General features: G+C 31.4%; 4 protein-coding genes and 1 long non-coding RNA gene across 14 annotated transcripts in view; 2 read left to right on the top strand and 3 right to left on the bottom strand.

Moving 5' to 3' along the window:
• LOC126921417 (uncharacterized) overlaps positions 1 to 2570 on the bottom strand; it is a 215668-nt gene extending 213098 nt beyond the window's left edge. The window contains exon 1 of the mRNA XM_050732987.1: positions 1777 to 2570. Coding sequence (XP_050588944.1) covers positions 1777 to 1924 — 148 coding nt within the window. The 5' untranslated portion in view covers positions 1925 to 2570. The remainder of the gene's footprint in view (positions 1 to 1776) is intronic.
• A 109-nt stretch (positions 2571 to 2679) lies between these two features.
• On the top strand, positions 2680 to 8013 carry LOC126921451 (uncharacterized). Of its 7 annotated transcripts, none has more exons than XR_007712341.1 (8): positions 2680 to 2786; positions 2987 to 3175; positions 4216 to 4523; positions 4657 to 4776; positions 4845 to 5019; positions 5452 to 6854; positions 7062 to 7610; positions 7688 to 8013. It is a non-coding gene; the product is annotated as an uncharacterized LOC126921451 (long non-coding RNA). The 7 variants fall into 7 exon arrangements; XR_007712340.1 differs by having other exon boundaries at positions 4216 to 4776; positions 7062 to 7363; positions 7451 to 7610; XR_007712339.1 differs by having other exon boundaries at positions 4216 to 4776; positions 7062 to 7363; positions 7437 to 7610.
• A 411-nt stretch (positions 8014 to 8424) lies between these two features.
• LOC126921446 (uncharacterized) lies at positions 8425 to 9477 on the bottom strand. 2 transcript variants are annotated; one of them, XM_050733050.1, is made up of 4 exons: positions 9360 to 9477; positions 9172 to 9253; positions 8901 to 9087; positions 8425 to 8817 (listed from the first exon to the last, which is right to left on the bottom strand). In XM_050733050.1, exons 1-4 carry the CDS (start codon positions 9426 to 9428, stop codon positions 8604 to 8606), a joined length of 552 nt encoding a protein of 183 aa, XP_050589007.1. In that variant the 5' UTR covers positions 9429 to 9477; the 3' UTR covers positions 8425 to 8603. The 2 variants fall into 2 exon arrangements, with proteins under 2 accessions (XP_050589007.1, XP_050589008.1); XM_050733051.1 differs by having other exon boundaries at positions 8901 to 9084.
• Positions 9362 to 13883, top strand: LOC126921423 (dynein intermediate chain 2, ciliary). Of its 3 annotated transcripts, none has more exons than XM_050733002.1 (15): positions 9362 to 9488; positions 10581 to 10678; positions 10767 to 10874; positions 10966 to 11167; positions 11250 to 11351; positions 11474 to 11595; positions 11663 to 11746; positions 11819 to 12005; positions 12076 to 12237; positions 12297 to 12440; positions 12518 to 12624; positions 12735 to 12912; positions 12988 to 13219; positions 13294 to 13527; positions 13622 to 13883. In XM_050733002.1, exons 2-15 carry the CDS (start codon positions 10613 to 10615, stop codon positions 13797 to 13799), a joined length of 2106 nt encoding a protein of 701 aa, XP_050588959.1. In that variant the 5' UTR covers positions 9362 to 9488; positions 10581 to 10612; the 3' UTR covers positions 13800 to 13883. The 3 variants fall into 3 exon arrangements, with proteins under 3 accessions (XP_050588959.1, XP_050588960.1, XP_050588961.1); XM_050733003.1 differs by lacking the exon at positions 9362 to 9488 and adding an exon at positions 9862 to 9952; XM_050733004.1 differs by lacking the exon at positions 9362 to 9488 and adding an exon at positions 10333 to 10409.
• A 58-nt stretch (positions 13884 to 13941) lies between these two features.
• LOC126921433 (ribitol 5-phosphate transferase FKRP) lies at positions 13942 to 17703 on the bottom strand. Its single transcript, XM_050733029.1, has 3 exons — positions 16881 to 17703; positions 16535 to 16792; positions 13942 to 16344 (listed from the first exon to the last, which is right to left on the bottom strand). Exons 1-3 carry the CDS (start codon positions 17343 to 17345, stop codon positions 15562 to 15564), a joined length of 1506 nt encoding a protein of 501 aa, XP_050588986.1. The 5' UTR covers positions 17346 to 17703; the 3' UTR covers positions 13942 to 15561.
• Between the last annotated feature and the right edge of the window lie 43 nt (positions 17704 to 17746).

Raw genomic sequence — 17746 nt, 5'->3', positions numbered from 1 at the left:
GGATTTCGCTAGAAATTACATAATTCGAACCTTCGCTACGGATGTTACCTCAGTACCAGTTACTTCGACGTGAATTATCGAAACAACGGGGACAATGCAGTTCAACGACATACGTGATCGTCAATGCTAGTGGAGAGTCAAGTCATCTTACAAACTCTTTCCTCTTTTGCATTGAATTATGAGCGAGGAATCCGTATAAATCGAGAATCATTCCAACATATCCACCATGAAATCCTTTTGTTTTTCATATCGTCAATTACATTACGTTACATTATTTAATCTTGATAGCTTATTTTGAATTAAAAATTTTCGAAAACTTTATTATACTACACAGAGTATCGATGATATAGGATTAATTGAATAAAAATGAGATGAACTATATTAATTCTAATTAATAAAGAAAATTTTTAATAGAAATTTAACAATTATTTAAATTTATTGAAATTAACAAATATTTGAATAGGATGAAATATCGAAAATTTAATTACAAGTATCCGAATCATGAAATATATTTAGAAGTTAATATATACGAGGAATTACGCTAAGAATAATAGATTACAGTTTCTAATAATGCCTTTCCAGGCGTTTCTTAACGCGCGTGGCAAATTTATGATTATTTCATAGTTCTATTTATAAATAACAACGTAGATCAAACACGGAGGCGTGTGGAAACATTTGACGAAAATACGATTTCACTTAAATTTCGACGACACAAAAACCAAGGGGAAAATGAAATTTCCCCATGAAAAGTAGGCGTGCGTTAGAAGATTACTTCGGAAAGGCACAAGGCCTTACTCGGCGAACGTATAATACTTTCACAGAAGCGTTAGAGCAAAGGTCATTCTTCCCTAGCAAATCCAAGACGAGTAACAAAGTTCAAGCATTCACCGTCATACTGTTCTTTTCGAGACAGTGCAATTGCCATATCGCAAACAGAAAACAATTATAAATGTTATTTATTTTTTCATTTCACGGTGAAGACTTCCAAAAGAATAAATTAAAGTCAAAAAAATAATTCAAGTATTATATTATCTTCTATAACAATCATAAAATATGGCGTGGGTAATTGAAAATAGATATATAGTTTACAAAATAGTACATGTAATTAACAATACTAATATTTTCTTCACAGTAAGGTCATACGTCTTAAGAAGGTATCGTGACACACATTGTGCAACAAACATAAGCGATACTTTCGATAATTTAAATGAGCGGTGACATTCAATGCAAATCGTGACGTGTATAATCACTGCCGAGAAAACTCGAATGTATTGAATGGGATGAACAAAACGGGAAAAAGGGAGCCTTTTTCACACGTAAAAATAGTCTTTCGGTTCTGTACTGATATATAAAAATATGTTGGAAGCTATTTAAAAAATGCTATCCCATAAATCTTGTAAATCCAGTAAAATTTACGAATGTAAATAATAATACTATGTAGTCGCGTATTGACGGCGTTAAGTATGGGAAAAATCATATACGAACTTGTATTTGTACGTTCACTACCGATAGTATTCAAAATACATAATGTAGAATTTTTGTTTGTATAGTAGTGTTATTTATTACATATATGTGTGTGTATATATATATATATACATATATATATGCACATACATATAATCACATAAATATACGTTAATATTAAAAAATCTATAGGAAACAATCTCGATAATATTCAAATTTTGATACATTTGTAAAACATCGAATAACAAGTTTAGATAAATTAAATGAACGAAAAAGATGGAAAAAAAACGAGCAAAAATCATTCAATCCGACCTGTATGGACTCGGTGCCGGGCGTTGGTCTCGTTCACCGGAAGAAGATCGTCGTACTCCAGTGTCGTCACGTCCTTCGTATGAACCAAAACAATTACGCTCGTCACCAGCATCAACACCATTATTATCACCGATCGGTTCACCGTCATTTTGATAGAAAAAAGATTTGCGCTTACCGGGCACGAAAAATCCGTCGCGCGACACAGGGTATGCCGTTCGATCACATTTTCACGAGCCGCGAGAATCGGCGCTTCGAAGAGGAAAGCTCGAAATTATCGAGCGCTCGAAGCGGGAAGTTCGAATGCCGGAATCGCGTACCGGCCGTCAATCCTCGCATATTATTCAAACCCAAACGAACGCGACTATACGTAGACGAGACACGATTACATATAATATACGAAAGCGTCAATTCGTTACGATTTGCGCATTTTTCCCGCGCATTTTAACCTCGAGCGACGCAAAGTTGGCCCTTTGAGGGCGCGTAATCGATAAGTGCGCAGATCGAACGAACTGTCATAATTACTGCGCATAGGACAGAATCCGCGTGCGAAACGAGTGCACCGTTCACGGATGAGAAACTCGAGGTCGGTGAAACTTTACGAATCTTCTTCGTCCGATCTCATCCCCCTCGATTCGTGACACACGAAGGGCTGTCAGTCGACGGACATTACACACTCGTCGACTGTCACTCGCGTATGCCTAATTGAATACGGCCTGCTCGGACGCGAAAATAAAAAGAATTATCTGAGACCGCGCGTGCTACCTGTTTTAAAAGAAGTGTGCGCTTGCCGCACGAGTCCATGCTGCACTGCTAGGCACCAGTCAGGTGTTTCAAGCAGCCGCCACGCGACATCCGCGCCATCTGTCCGCCTATCACCGAACTTTTGGCGTCGCGCGTAAACCACCGGCACGCTTTTCACGCGCACGTTCCTTACGTCGTTCTTTCTGTGTCACGTGGTCACTTGACTTCATTCATGGAGACAGGTCCTTTTATACTACGAGCGTGTATGCGTAAGTATCAACCAGCTGCGTAGCTATGCGTCGTTCTTAACTCTTCTCCTTTTTTCCATCGCTATATGCAACACGGTTTCTGTATATGCAAAGCGGAAATTATATCCATTACTTTATTATTGACGCCTCGATTTCTCATGGCCTAACGAGGTATCGTCAAAATATTACTCGTTCGATAAATCGATTTCGATGCGTTGCAGGTTCTCCATAAAAATGCACGCGGTGTAATGAACGCTTCTACGAATCGGCCGCAACCACCCAAAACGTAATCGATTCGAGGAAAACTGAATTTTATAAGTTACACGTAATCGAAAAATCAACACGTGTCTTATTCCCTTGCTGGTTTCTTATTCAACATGCACTCCTGATTCAACTTTAACCAATAACTGGTATGGTAGTCATTTTCTCACGTAAACTGAATGATAATATATGTACAGAACTCTATAGAAGTCCTTAGAAATTTACAGTTAACGAAAAAAATACAATAATATTATATATACATCATATTTATTACTGTATTTAAAAACTAATTGAATCATACTGATTAACAGATAGCTGCCGTTACGCACGACATCTCACAGTAGCTGTTTTCCAAATTACTATCATTACCAAAGTAAGAAATGCTTGGACGCGATAAACTTCGCCTTACCAGTTAGAGGTTAAAATCATCTTTGCATTTATCGCTTTTTCAATCTTCCACAAATACCTCCAAACGCGTATCTTCCCTTTTATGATTGCCAAACTTGAAACATGGTGTGCAAACGTTGCCCAACACCGGCGAACCGTTCGCCGGCTGCTTCTAAACAGTTTCCTGCACGAAAGCAGTCGCGATTCGTTCGTTACCTACATTTCCCTATCGGCGGCGATTTCTCACCGCCTCTCTCCCTCTCTCTCTCTCTCTCTCTCTCTCTCTCTCTCTCTCTCTCTTTCTCTCTCTCTCTCTCTCTCTCCATTCCCGGCCTTAGCAAGGTAAAATCACGCGTCGCAGTCACGTAAGCGTGGCCTCTCCGCGAAGAGGACACGGATGCCTCGGTCTACCGGTATTTAATTAAGCCCGGTCGTTCGAGAAAAAAAGCCGTTGGTACAGGAAGCGATGGGTTTCGAGTACGCCGAGCAGCGGACCGTAGTTCGAGCCCCGTTACGGGACAGATTCATTGGCGTAGTCCCAATCGATCGGCCAATGTCCTTTGCACAACGGATGTTTGCGCATCGCGGCGCCTCGACGCCGTTGCAGAATGCCGGTGCAACTTCTCGCCGGTATTCCGCAGGGATCGCGAACCGCGTCGACCTTAAAAATTATCGACACGAGACCCGAGAGTAATGGTCAGAGCAGAACACCGGCTTTGTCTTTGTCGCGCGTTCCCTTTTTCCGCTTTATCTCGCTCTATCTGTCCACCACAAAAGGCAAACGATCCGTGTTGTTTTTCAGCCTGACATGAAAACGGACGGTCGATGCACTTTCAATTGCAGTTCGATCGCGATACGTAATCTCTGAGCGCACAGAGGCAACCGAATCGAGTAATGTGCATACCATGAGATTCGAATGGAAGAATTAAGATGAAAAAAATACACTACTTGCCATCTGCATATTATCCTTGATAAACGTGCTGTCTAATTTTAGCATGATCGTAGGATAATGGGAATGAGATTTGACATAATGATTGTTTGCTCAATAGCGTAGAGTTTAGAAAATATGTAGAACAAAATGAGGAAATGAAGATCGAGCTGATTTCACAGGTAGTGAAGCTTTCTGTGGTTTTAGAATAGCGTAAAGTATAGAAGATCGTAAAACGTATCTTCCTTTTAATGAGCCACTACTATTCAACCATCTTTCTCACGTATGAAGAATTCACAATACTTTATTGTTCAGCCTCTGAAGACGACAAACTTTTGTCTCCTTCTAATAGTCGCTACAACATTAAAATATCTTCCGGTGTGATTGTAACTGATCGTAACTGCCAGGCTATTGCATTAACATCTGTTATTTATGGTGAATAATTATTTAATGTTATTCTGTGTACAAGATGTATCACACTTAAGGTATGGAATAACTTTCAGAAGGTGTTCAAGAGGAAAGTCACGGTTGATGCGTAATTTCGGTATAATGTCTAAACACTGCACTACGTACCAACGAAGTTCTTCTATGCTTCTTCATTTTAGTCGCCCTTTTTGAAGCCTTGGGGGACATATTCTCACGAAATCCGGTTCTACTGGTTTGGTGTTAGATACGAAGGTAAAGTTTAGTCTCTGGTGGCCCGGTAAATCGGCACCTCTGTCGATTACTGTACCGCAATGCACCGCATTAGATTAGTTCATTTATTACGTAAAAGAATGTAGCTGCCGTGTTAGAAATAAGACCGTAAAATCTAAATTTAAACGCTATAATGAACACTTTTCATTCATATAGACCCAATTATTCATTTAAGTAAACTCCATACCATTCTGTAGTTTTACAAATATCTAGAAATTAATAAATATAATCAGAGCAAAACTAAAGTTGATAATCCGATTTTGGCAGATGTTAAAATGATGCCAGTTAAATGATTTTCAATTAATTTGTAAATTAATCTCGATATCGGCGTTTATCTTTGGTTGCAATCTCTTTCTCATTTTCACATGTTACGTACGAATAAATGAAAAGATATTAGCGGCACTCACATTACAGGTTGTCACGTTCTCAAAGGAGATGATATTTATTACTTCAAATTGGTTACAAAATACACCATAACTCTCGCATAATTTATGACCGTACCGATGGTGTTGACGACGCATCCCGTGAATATATCTCTCTCATATAATATTATACATACGAGAGCAATACGAGAGACCAGGTGTATTTAAATATTCATATGCAATGTATCACGAATCATACATCAGTTTGCGGCTACGAGTATTATAAACGCCGAGTCTACGCAACATATACAGAGTGACTTTTAATAAAATCATTGATTACCTCCCTTTTATTAATATGTGCAATGCTTATGACTTATGTGAAACAAAAAATGATTTAAATAAATATAATGTCTGTCATTGTAAATTTAAAAAATATCACTTTTAAAGAAGCTAAAGTATTCAACAAGTAAAAGAAGTTCTTTGAAATTGTAACAATGCATAGCTAGTATCGGGAGATAAATGTTTCACTCTGTATGCAAAAATATCATGTAGCCAAACACCATCTCCTGCACAACAGGTTGTTAATTCCTCTCTGTAAGATCCACGGCGGTGGGCTTCATTAAAAATTGAACTGGCCAGAATATCAGAGAGAAGAATAAATTTAATACGTATGAGCCATTAATTAGCGGTCCAATTGCTGATATTCTTATTATACAAGGAGGGCGTAACGTACGTAGAATGTGCTTCCAAAAAAAACCTTCGTAACTACATCGATTTGTTTGCTACGTTTGTATGGGAAATAAAAACTAACAACATTATACGCGCAAAACCTATATAGTACGTTTAAGTATGGTAAAGTGCAATCATATATTTACATAAAAATGTCCATAATTCATATATACCTGAAAGGCTAAAGAATACAAGCAGAAACCGAGAATAACAAGCCAGAGTCCAAAGACATCGCCAGGACCAGTCTTGAATCGAGCAACAACTCTATATCCTCACTGGAATAAACTATGTTTACCACAAGAATCAGCGAAAAAATAAGAAGATACTACGCTTAGACAAGTCGAACGATCCCGCTAATATCAATCACTACATCGAAAAAGTTCAATAGCACTAGTTTTGCATCGAACGATTTTAACTTATCCTAAATCCCACAAATCTATCTACATTCGTCTTGGGACAAGGAATGCCCCAATGGAACTCGTTCTGGGTTACAGAATCCTATCTACGTCTAAACGACAATTCAAACTTTAGTGATTTATTTGCAACAATTGCGTCGAGTAGAAATTCGGAAACTGAATTTGAGGATTGTATAGATATGTTAAATTAATTTGAAAGGAATTCTCTTCGTGAAGGACTAAAGAGAGGAGAACATGGCAAGAAAAACAATTAACTCTACACAGACACATTTACAGCTGCCGGGTTTCGCGAGCAATGAACTCATGGGAAGTACGTACTTACTTACTTGCATCGTGCTAAGATGCTGCTACGAATAACCGCGATGCTCATCTCATTGCTATGAGTGTTAATACTTACAACATCAAACCTGCGTAACTATCGCGGCTCTATGTTTTGTATTAATACAACTTTATCTTTTCGTACAAAATTTTGTCTAAAATACTTCTACCGATTTAACAGTTGTGTTTTTCTTTACAGACATTAAAATATTTTCGGAAAAGAAGGAGACACATATTTTACTTACTCCAACGTTATATTTATTTTAAACGTACAGCTTTAAAGTACAAAATAAATATTTGGTTAAACAAGAGATACGTAATTGTCAAATGGATTTTCTGCCTTCTTCTATTGACGCATATTTATTTAAACTTAAGGATCACCCTTTCTTATGCTAATCCTGTGCTTCCTACGTATCTCAGCTCATTGTATGCATATTGAAACTACATTTATATAAGTATGTAATGTGTAAAGATTAAAGGCACATCAAACGTGAAAAACAGGTAATACAATTAATTATTATTAAGTATTCAAATTAATAGAAAGCTACAATAATTTATCAAAGTAAAATGTTAGTAAATTTCTTTTAGAAAAAATGTTAATACAGGCACATATGTATATCTAGGAAATAATATCTTTGACAAAGAATTCGTGAACAATGTGCAATAGACTTCTGTATCATACACATAGCTCGAGGAATTTTTTAAAAGAATTTTTCTAGGCACGCACAATGTACACCAGATCGGACAGGTAAGATATAACGAGTGGGAATACAGAAGGGAAACCTCTATAACGGTATAAAATATAGTGGAACTGTTTGCTTGCAGAAAACAAGAAATGGAGTACGCAGTCTTTTTCCCCGAGGACGATCTAGATTACAGAATAAACCGCGCATTACGAAGGGGACCGCATTTTCTCAGGTTATCTGTGTATACGTTTGGTACAAGCAGAAAAGAAATTTCTTCTCTGGTACAAGACAAGATTTCCATACGACTTTATTTCAGAAACGTCTATTGGGTGATCCTATACGGTATTATGTTTCTTTGCAATGATGTCACAAAAAAAAATACCAAATAAAAGTACAAAGATAGTTTATTATTAATATAAAGAAATAGAAAAAATAAACATATATTTATATGATCTTTTAATTTCATTAGCTGCAAAATTTTATTTACACAGTCATAAAATCCCGCCACGACACGCTACCATCATTTTACCAATTTGAAATTTTCGCACGGCACCATTATAGCAATGTCTTAAGGCTTAAGTAATATCCTGAAGTGACAGCGGCGGATATTACCTACTGCAACTTCGTACAAAATAGACGTTACGAGGTCTGCCGATGCACAATTGAGAAACACTATTTGAATAATTTCCTTAGCAATAATTACTTCAGTCACGAATAAGACGCGTATCATTTTGCTCGCATAATACAATCACTAAAGCAATTAATTTGATTTTTTGAACATCATTTAATCATCAAACATCATTATAATTGAATGTAAAATACAACTTTCATTCATTATTCTTAATATTTATCATTTTATGGAAGATATTGAGACAATTATACATTTTAATAGATCTAACTTATATATATTTGATATATTTAGTTTTCATTCGATATATATAAAATCTTTCATATTACATAATTACATAAAACTTTGAGAGATTAAATTAATATTTAATAATGCAAAAAAATAATTAATCTATAACATATTCAAAATATATATACATAACAATGAATTATAATATGTGGCACTGACAATGAAAGCAATCACCAGTACATTTATAAGATTTCATAAATTTGAGCTCCGGAGATGATTGTGCAGGTCCTAAGTTTAAAGAATCTTCACTTTCTTCACTCATTTCTTCAATGCTAAATGTATCAGTTAGATCTTGCTTATGCTTGGAGGAATCTTTCGATTTAATTGTTGAAAAAAGAGTCAGTTCCTCTTCACTAAAAATATATAAGATACATAACTGTACTATATTTACTATACTAAGAATTGCTACATATATAATATATATATTACTAATTACCTTTCACTATCACTATGCCAATATTCAACAAGAGGAAGATGTTCTTTATTCTTATTTGGTACAGGAAGTCTTTGAATAGAAATCAGACCAGCAGCACTACTACCACTTCCGCATCCCTTATCATATTTTGGCAACTTCACATAATCTGAATTACGCTGAATACGTTTAGCTTGTTCAATTCGTGCTTCTGCCCAAAACAGATAACATATAAAGGAAATTGTAAATATTGTGATATTTGTAATTTATAAAACAACAATTAACAATTCAATACCAAGCTTTCTTTGCAATTGTTTAGTAGTAGAATTATGCTGTGATGTCTGTGTCTGATTGCTGCTACAACTGCTATCGCTTCCCTAAAATAAAAAGAAATAAAGCACTGTGTCTCTTTCATTATTATCTCTATTTATTTATTTTAATTTTAATTTATAAAATGGATAATATTATGGAGCATATATTTACCAAGAAAAGTCTTTCATCTTCTGTATGACTAGTGGTTTTTGGATCACTATCAATTCCACTATCTTCCATCACAAAATAAAAATGTATTGTAAACTAAAGATCAAATCTCTCAATTCATCTGAAATGAAGGTAAGACATTTCTAAATTTCCAATTACACAAAATTTTCATACACATAACCACATGTATAAATATAGCAACATTTTTTAAAATAACTAATAAAATAATACCTCTTATCACTTAAATATTCAATAACAATGCACACATTCCACCTTTAATTTATGTACTGTCATCTTTTATATACAAGTACTAACAAGTACTTAAAAAATAAGTTATTCTGAAATATAATACAATTTATATATAATGCACATTCTATATAAAACCATGCTTAATGAAAGATAATCTGAAAATTGTTACTCACAAGTATTTGCAAGCTATTCTGACTTATCTAGTAGGAAGCATGCTTACATTATCATGGTATGCTCCATTATTGATTTTCTTTCTCTATATAACCACACACAATATGTTAAAAATATTGCCCTTATTTAAAAGATAATCTTATATGTTTAAATGTATACTCTACCTCTATCTAAATGTATATAAATTTACAATTAAATATATTTGAGCACAATATATTATATTCCTTTATTTATGCATATATTCAACACTATAATATAATTTTAAATTTTTAATATATAAACCACCGAATATTTAAATTTTCAGAGCTTTAAAATTTGTATCCTGGCGTAACTTAAATAAATTATTATATTGTATGACAGAATTATTAACTTAAAACAGATAATATTTAAATGTTATGATAGTATAACAAGTTTCCTAGGAAACCAGAACTTATTTCTATGTATTTATTGAGAAAAATAAGAGATATAAAGAACTTCAGTTTAGTTTTTATTTAGTTTTTTAATATATGTTTACTATAATAGAACTGTTTTCTATTCATCTAGTACAAAAGTCAATTTAGTTAATACAAATATACAAACGAAATTCCATATCTTTTTATAAACTGAAAAATTTTAATATTATTATTTTAAATTGTAAGAATTTGAATAAATATTATTCTATAATATAATATTAAAATTACATTATTGTTAGAAAGAAAATGAGAAAATAAAAAATTAAGAATAAAAATATATATAGAGAGAGAAAATAATAACTTTTATATAATAATAAACATAAACACTAATTTGCAATATTTCTCTATGTAGTTGGATATTAAGTAAGTTTTAATCCAAGAATCATGCGTCCATCACTAGTAAAGAGAACACTTTCTAAAGTGGCAGAGGTATCGAAAGAACCAGCAAGAGTTAGTATTTCACACTTTTTATTTAATTTAATAAAATTTCGAACTCTTTTAATAAAGAATTAATCACTATTTTCTTACTTATGTTTAGCATATAAGCTTCTTGAAGAGCCGTATGGACCTAGGTGGTGGTGATATGGATTGGTTACGAGGAAGAGTTTTCTTAAAACCAGAAGATCAACTAGTATTATCAGATGCAGTATGTGCACCTTTTCATTATTGAAACATCATACATTCCAACTACGAGTTTTTAAGAAAGTTTATAGCTAATTCAAAAAATAAAACTTTAGGAATTACAAGAAGAGATTGCAAGAGTTCTGACTATACATAACACAAGAGTTCCAGATTCTTTAGTTGAGTGGTCATGGAAATTAAAAAGTTTCATATTATTACCTCCTCCACCACATTTAATAACTGTTCTAAGTGTTCCTGGATCGATATTGCATAAAGATTCTGAAGAAGCTAGAATACAATTGGCAGGAGGACTTGTTGGTAAAATTCCATAAATACAAATATAAGAAGTTTACAATTAATTTAATATTTTATTAGGTAACATTTAAATATATTATTGTAGTGGATACTCCGTTTGAAGAAGCCATATTACATGATGATGAGGAAGAAAGAGAAGAAGAGGAAGAAGATGAAGAAGAAGGAGCAGATGTTGAAGAGCAAGAAGGTAAGATGATTAATTATAATAATAGAGAAAGTTACAAAAATCTCTTCAAATATTTATTTTTGATAAAAGTAAAAAGCAATTTTAAAATTCAAAATTTTGAAAAAATATTGAAAATCGTGAAGAACATGAACCTGAACCTGACCATGAAGATGATCATGAAGAAGAAAGAGTAAAACCAAAAAAAATACCAAATCAATTTAACTTTTGTGAAAGAGCTGCTTTAACTTATACCAATCCTATGCGAGTAAGTGTAGAACAGTTTAGATTTTATAGACTAAGATCTATTTAATTACTTTTATATTAATTTATAGGAAATGAGTACCCAAACAATACCACCTCCAACAGAGACATTTAATACCCATGTTTTTCAATGGACAATCTTTGATGAGTATCAGGTATGTATTTTATTTTGAATTAAATCATTCAAAATTATATGAATTAGAAATATGAATAAATATATATCTTAGGAAGATTTTGCTCAACAACAACGTGAAAAAGAAAGAGAAAGAAGAATTCCATTTCTACAACTGAAGAAGGAGGATATGAAGAAAAAAGCTCAAACTGAATCCACAGCATTAACATGTAGAATGTTACAAGCTGCAAAAACATTGGAACGAATGGTAAATCAAAATATTTTTGATGAAATAGCGCAAGGTTAATATTTTAATTCAGTGACTCCCAAAAAAACTTTATTTAGAGAAATATTTAATATAAATATTATTAGATTACAGATATTGGGATGATCCAAGTGATGAATTTAAAGTTGGAGAAGGTTCATTACTACCTTTATGGAAATTTCATTACGAAAAAACCAAGAAACATGATGTTACAGATTTATGCTTCAATAGTAGATATTATGATTTATTTGCAGTTTCATATGGGACAAGTTAGTAAAAAATATAAAAATTCGGTTATATACAAATGCTTATATACAAAATATTTCAGTGTCATTTAGTAATTCGATAATAGATGGAACAGTATGCTTATTTAGTTTAAAAAATCCATCATATCCAGAGTGGATCTGTCCAACAGAATCTCCCGTAATGTGTTTAGACTTCAGTGAACAACATCCACATCTTTTAGTTATTGGTAATAAAAACTAGTATTATATAGTACATTTTTATTATAATATCATTACTGTAATATTGTCTTTTTTAATGATAAAGGTACTATGGATGGTGCTGTTGCTGTTTATAATATTATGTTGCCACCTACAGCCCCTCAATATAGAAGCAATGATGTTGTTCAAAAACATGGAGGTATTGTGTGGGAGGTTTGTTGATTACAAATAAAAATATCTAAAATGCCTAACAACATCACTGTGTTAATTATTTCAATATGTATTTATCATTAATACAATATTTATAATATATAATGTTCAAGGTACATTGGGCACCAGACACGGAAGAAGGTAATTTAGCATTCTACAGTGTTAGCATTGATGGAAAAGTAAACTACTGGATATTAAGTGAAAATAATCTTGGTTTGACAACTGTGATGACCCTTTTTTTGGACAGACCACCAATACCTGGGCCAGATGGTACAATAATTACACTTAAGGGTGAGAATATTTTATACCATTAATATAATTTCTAAGATTAACAAGCTCCAATAAATAAAAAATAAAATTTATTAGGTTGTGGAACATGTCTAGCATTTCACCCTGCAGATCAAAATGTATTCTTAGTAGGAACAGAAGAAGGAACAATTTATAAGTGCAATACAGCATATAGTAGTGTTTATATGAGAACTTATAATGAAGCACACAATATGCCAGTCTACCGGATAGTATTTAATAAATTCAATTCCAGCATATTTGCAAGTTGTTCTGGTGATTGGAGAATAAAAATATGGGAAGATGATAGAATGTAAGTTTCAATTACATTCATAGTTTTCTTAAATTCTTAATTTTTTCTTATCTGTTAAGTATGCACTATTTTAGGGAACCCTTATTTATGTTTGATCTTGGCGTTCCCATTGGAGATGTTCAATGGGCACCATATAGTTCAACAGTGTTAGCTTGTGTTTCAAATGATGGGAAAGTTACAGTATTTGATTTGAATGTAAATAAATATCGACCAATATGTAGTCAACCAGTTGTTAGCAGAAAAAAATATAAACTAACTAGACTTGCATTTAACAATAAATTACCATTCATTATAGTGGGCGATGATAAGTATGTAATTATTTTATAGTTTTATTCAATAATATAATTGTATGTTTAATGAATAATGTTATAATACAATTCCATTTTCATGTCTCGTCAACAGAGGTACCATAAATACATTGAAATTGTCACCAAACCTTAGATTAAAAGTAAAACCAACTAAGAGGCAACTTCATTTGACACATAGAGAATTAGAAATTATGAAATTAGAAAGATTATTAAGTTTTGTACGTGAACCAGCTATTTTACCACCACCAAAAGATATAAGGGTAGAAATCTAAGTCATATTTTTAATCACAAATATATTTGCATGTGCTTTTTTAAAATAAAATCTGTTTAGATATGAAAATTATATATTACAGGTAATAATGATAATCATCACTATTGTATAATACTATAATAAAAAATTATAATATTCTCTAATTTTTTGTAAACATCAACACTTTATTAACATTTGCTATAACAGAAAATACATATTAATATCTATGTCTTTATATGAAGAAATTGGCACTAAATTTAGAATGATTTACAAATCTAAACTTATCTATATAATTACTATAACATGTCTTCTAGACTAGAAGCAATTATTAACGATTATGAAACTACTTTAATACATTCCTTTGTAAACAGAATTATTAAAGTTTTTGCAATTCCATATATAACAGTACCACACAGTTTCATAATAAGTCTTTAAATACTTTTATCTTTAAATACTTTTAAAGAATAAGTTAGTGATTTCAGAAATAGTCGACATTAATTGTATACATATAATAATATTTGTTGTTACCTAAATTTGTATATGAAATTTAATATGTATTAAAAAAGGATAATAATCAAGAAAATATCAATGTAAATATCGAGTTACGTATTTAATAATAGCTAATATTATAAGAAAAGTGGTCCAAGTGAAATTGTAATATCCTTATAAAGAAAAATTTGAGTAATGTTTATAAAAAATGTTTCAATTCAGTAAGTTTTAATTCAACAGTATGCACAATTTCCTATAAACTTAATACAAGCATTATTATTACACAAATCTTATTTTCTGATATTTCAAATGTATTAAGCACTGGCTATCACAGTGTCTGTTATCTTTAATTACCTCTTTAATATCAAAGAAATATTTATATATAAGTTGTTATATCAAATTAAATGTTATTAAACAAATTATTTTTTCGAAAAAAAATGATGTATATGAAAAAATATTACCATTTATATAAAACAATTTAGGAACATATAATATCAAATAGAAATAATCTTAAAATAATATATAAAAATACTAAATAACATACAAAAATATTGATTATAAATACATATTAAAAATATAAAAAGTATATTATTCATTAAATTAAATAATTTTTATATCTTTGGCACACCTATTTGTTGTATAAAACAAAATCGAAATGAAATATTTAATACTATAATTAATACTGACAATGCATATGCAAGAAATTAAAATCATAATATCAATTAATAAACAATATTTCTTTTACAAAAAAAAAAAATGTATTTTATAATTATCTAACCAACAAGTTTCATTACTATATTACATTCAAAACAATCTGAATCTTTCTTAGGAACTTGATATCATGACAATTCATTATTAATGAAACAAAAAAAAGAAAATTTTTTATCTCCAATACGCAATTATTTAAATACAATTAAAATTTAAGTACCTATATATTTATTATAAATGTTAGAAAATATATAACATCTACATTTTTAAGGACATTTTATAGAACCTTCCCTTTGTTCTCATACTAAATTTCTAGCCAAATTAGTAATAATTCTTATTCTAGCATAAAATCGCGTAACCTTATAAAATATCGGAAAATAATATTTCTCATTCGAAAATGCTATAATGTATTCCCAATACAATTTTTTCATAGGATATACTAATTCGGATGATTAAAATTATGGAAATAGATTGTAAAGCCTAAATATATTTGTAGATGAGACAATTATAGATTAGATAATTTAAATTATATATTTTGGAAAAATTTCTTTCCCAATTTCATATATGACTTACTACAAGATTAATTTTTAATGAAGAAACTCTTGAAAAGAAATTTTACCAGGGAGTTCTGGATTTTCTATCACACCCCTGAAATATTTTAATTCTAAAAAATCCCTAATATTATTTGGGCATGGCACTTGTCTGCCAGCAAATTCGATACTTGACATTGGATGAAGAAATTGCTCTGGAAAATCTTTATTGTTTAAAAACCATGCATCTTTAAGCATAGATCCATTTTTTGCATAAAATGGAAGTATATTTACAGTTAAATGGTTTACCTTTGAATACTGTACTTTAAAAAATTCACCTTCCGTTGCCTTTTTCCAGACAAAACCATGATTGTCAACAACAGGTTTATCCATGGCTTGAATTAACCATGATGATCTTGAGAGATCATCACGATTTACTCCTATTTGTACTTCATGATCCCATGGTAAAATATCACCATTTCTCATAGCACCAAGTAAAGATCCACTTTCTAACCAATATCTGATACCAACTTCTTCTAATTTATTAAACACATGATGAGCAACTTTTCTCAATCCTGAGATGCAGCAAGGTGGAGTAAACCGATTTTGATGAAGATAAGATGGAATACCATTTATGACTGGTCCAAAACATCTACTACTTTCTCTAGAACAGCCATACCATTCTATAGAATTGGAAGCTCTTGTAACCTTCTTAATTCCCAATTTTTCAAACATAGTTCGTTCATGATCTTGATGTAACTGTTGTACCTTCCATAAGAATTGCGGACCTTTATATGATGATTTTCCTTCGTTGAAATGATAATTTGACAACATATGAATCTGACAACATGTAATAAATTATTTACTTGAATAAATTTTACTTATTATTAGTATATTTTTATATATTAAACATCGTGAATCATAGTATTTGAATCATAAACTTAAACAAAGAAATAATAAGTAAAACCTCCAGATATATAAAATTAATAAAAACTTTTTCTTTGTTAAAAATTAAATATAAAGTACAAACCTTTACACCTAATGCAGTTGTTTGAATATATAATGCATCTGTAAAAGGTAGTAAGAAAGGATCAGTTAATTTTCGTAATAATTTTGCCTCAAGCATTGTAGCATGTTTTCCATTTATTCCATCACATTCAGTGCCTGTTATGTATGAAAACTTCAGACTCCATTCTTTTACTTTTAAATTTATATTGACACAATTTAAAGTTATACTTCCTACTGGTACACCTACAGCACCTAATTTTGTAGTTTGTGATACAATTTCCTGAAAAATATTTGATATAAGACAATTAAAAAAAGCAAATTATTGCCTTACAATAAAGTAATAATGTTATATATAACGTATTTCTTACTTCCATGCTTTGCTTAGTAGAAAGCCTACTACCATCAGGTAAAAATAAAACGTATTTTGTACGTATATAAAATAGTGGATTTCTTTCATCATAAGATTTATTAAATTCCGGTTGCAAGTTTATTAGTTTAACATTTTGCATGCTTTCATTTGCAAAGTCCAATTCCAGTGGAGGATATGGTAATTCATTGCTTACTATTAAAATTGGTATAGTAGGAAAAAGACTTAACACAGACTCTACAGTGGAAGTTACATCATTTTCAAAGGTTTCAAATTGTCGTATAACCACAGTTACTAATCGAGCTAATCGCCGATGAAGTTTTTGCGGAGGATCAGGTGTTACGGTAGTTGGTGTCAACAACCGCAAAGTGTTTTGCGTTGAAAATAACCTCCATATTCTGTGCCACACAATGATATTAGCTAGTAGTGCAAGCACTAATAACGTTCTTACAAACTTAAAACGCATAATTATCACATATTTTGTGATGTCATCGTAGATCAAATTTTTTTTACTTCATCCTTATATTATAACACCTCCAAATTACGTTTAAATGTTTGACAGATCACAGTACCTCTGCATGTTTCAATTCACTTCTATTCAGCACTGCCAATCTATTATTTTCCGGATATAACATAAGGATATAACAATTAAAATACTATTTATATTACATCATCATTTAATAAATATTTATTGTATTATTGTAAGGTTTTAATATTTTTAACTAATTTTCCGTAATAAAAAACGAAAGTTTTAATCCAACATTTAAAAAATTCAAAATTACGCTACGATCTGGTGACATTACAAATGTAAATGTTTAGAATACTGTCTTGCTGTTGTTTTTACATAAACGTCAAACTCTACATTTG

This window comes from Bombus affinis, chromosome 10 (genome assembly GCF_024516045.1).
Source record: "Bombus affinis isolate iyBomAffi1 chromosome 10, iyBomAffi1.2, whole genome shotgun sequence".
Lineage (NCBI taxonomy): Eukaryota > Metazoa > Arthropoda > Insecta > Hymenoptera > Apidae > Bombus > Bombus affinis.
The sequence above is the reverse complement of the archived record's forward strand: the minus strand, read 5'-3'. Positions and strand labels throughout refer to the sequence as shown.

What these genes read in the sequence shown, in the direction of transcription:
- LOC126921446 (XM_050733050.1), bottom strand. Translation starts at nt 9,428, where the DNA reads ATGGAAGATAGTGGAATTGATAGTGATCCAAAAACCACTAGTCATACA. An exon ending in AAGATGAAAGACTTTTCTTG is followed by an intron (nt 9,254 to 9,359) that starts GTAAATATATGC and finishes TTTTTATTTTAG; the next exon opens with GGAAGCGATAGCAGTTGTAG. An exon ending in ACAATTGCAAAGAAAGCTTG is followed by an intron (nt 9,088 to 9,171) that starts GTATTGAATTGT and finishes TGTTTTGGGCAG; the next exon opens with AAGCACGAATTGAACAAGCT.
- LOC126921423 (XM_050733002.1), top strand. Translation starts at nt 10,613, where the DNA reads ATGCGTCCATCACTAGTAAAGAGAACACTTTCTAAAGTGGCAGAGGTA. An exon ending in ATTGGCAGGAGGACTTGTTG is followed by an intron (nt 11,168 to 11,249) that starts GTAAAATTCCAT and finishes ATATTATTGTAG; the next exon opens with TGGATACTCCGTTTGAAGAA. An exon ending in TACAATAATTACACTTAAGG is followed by an intron (nt 12,913 to 12,987) that starts GTGAGAATATTT and finishes AAAATTTATTAG; the next exon opens with GTTGTGGAACATGTCTAGCA.
- LOC126921433 (XM_050733029.1), bottom strand. Translation starts at nt 17,345, where the DNA reads ATGCGTTTTAAGTTTGTAAGAACGTTATTAGTGCTTGCACTACTAGCT. An exon ending in CTACTAAGCAAAGCATGGAA is followed by an intron (nt 16,793 to 16,880) that starts GTAAGAAATACG and finishes AATATTTTTCAG; the next exon opens with GAAATTGTATCACAAACTAC. An exon ending in CAACTGCATTAGGTGTAAAG is followed by an intron (nt 16,345 to 16,534) that starts GTTTGTACTTTA and finishes ACATGTTGTCAG; the next exon opens with ATTCATATGTTGTCAAATTA.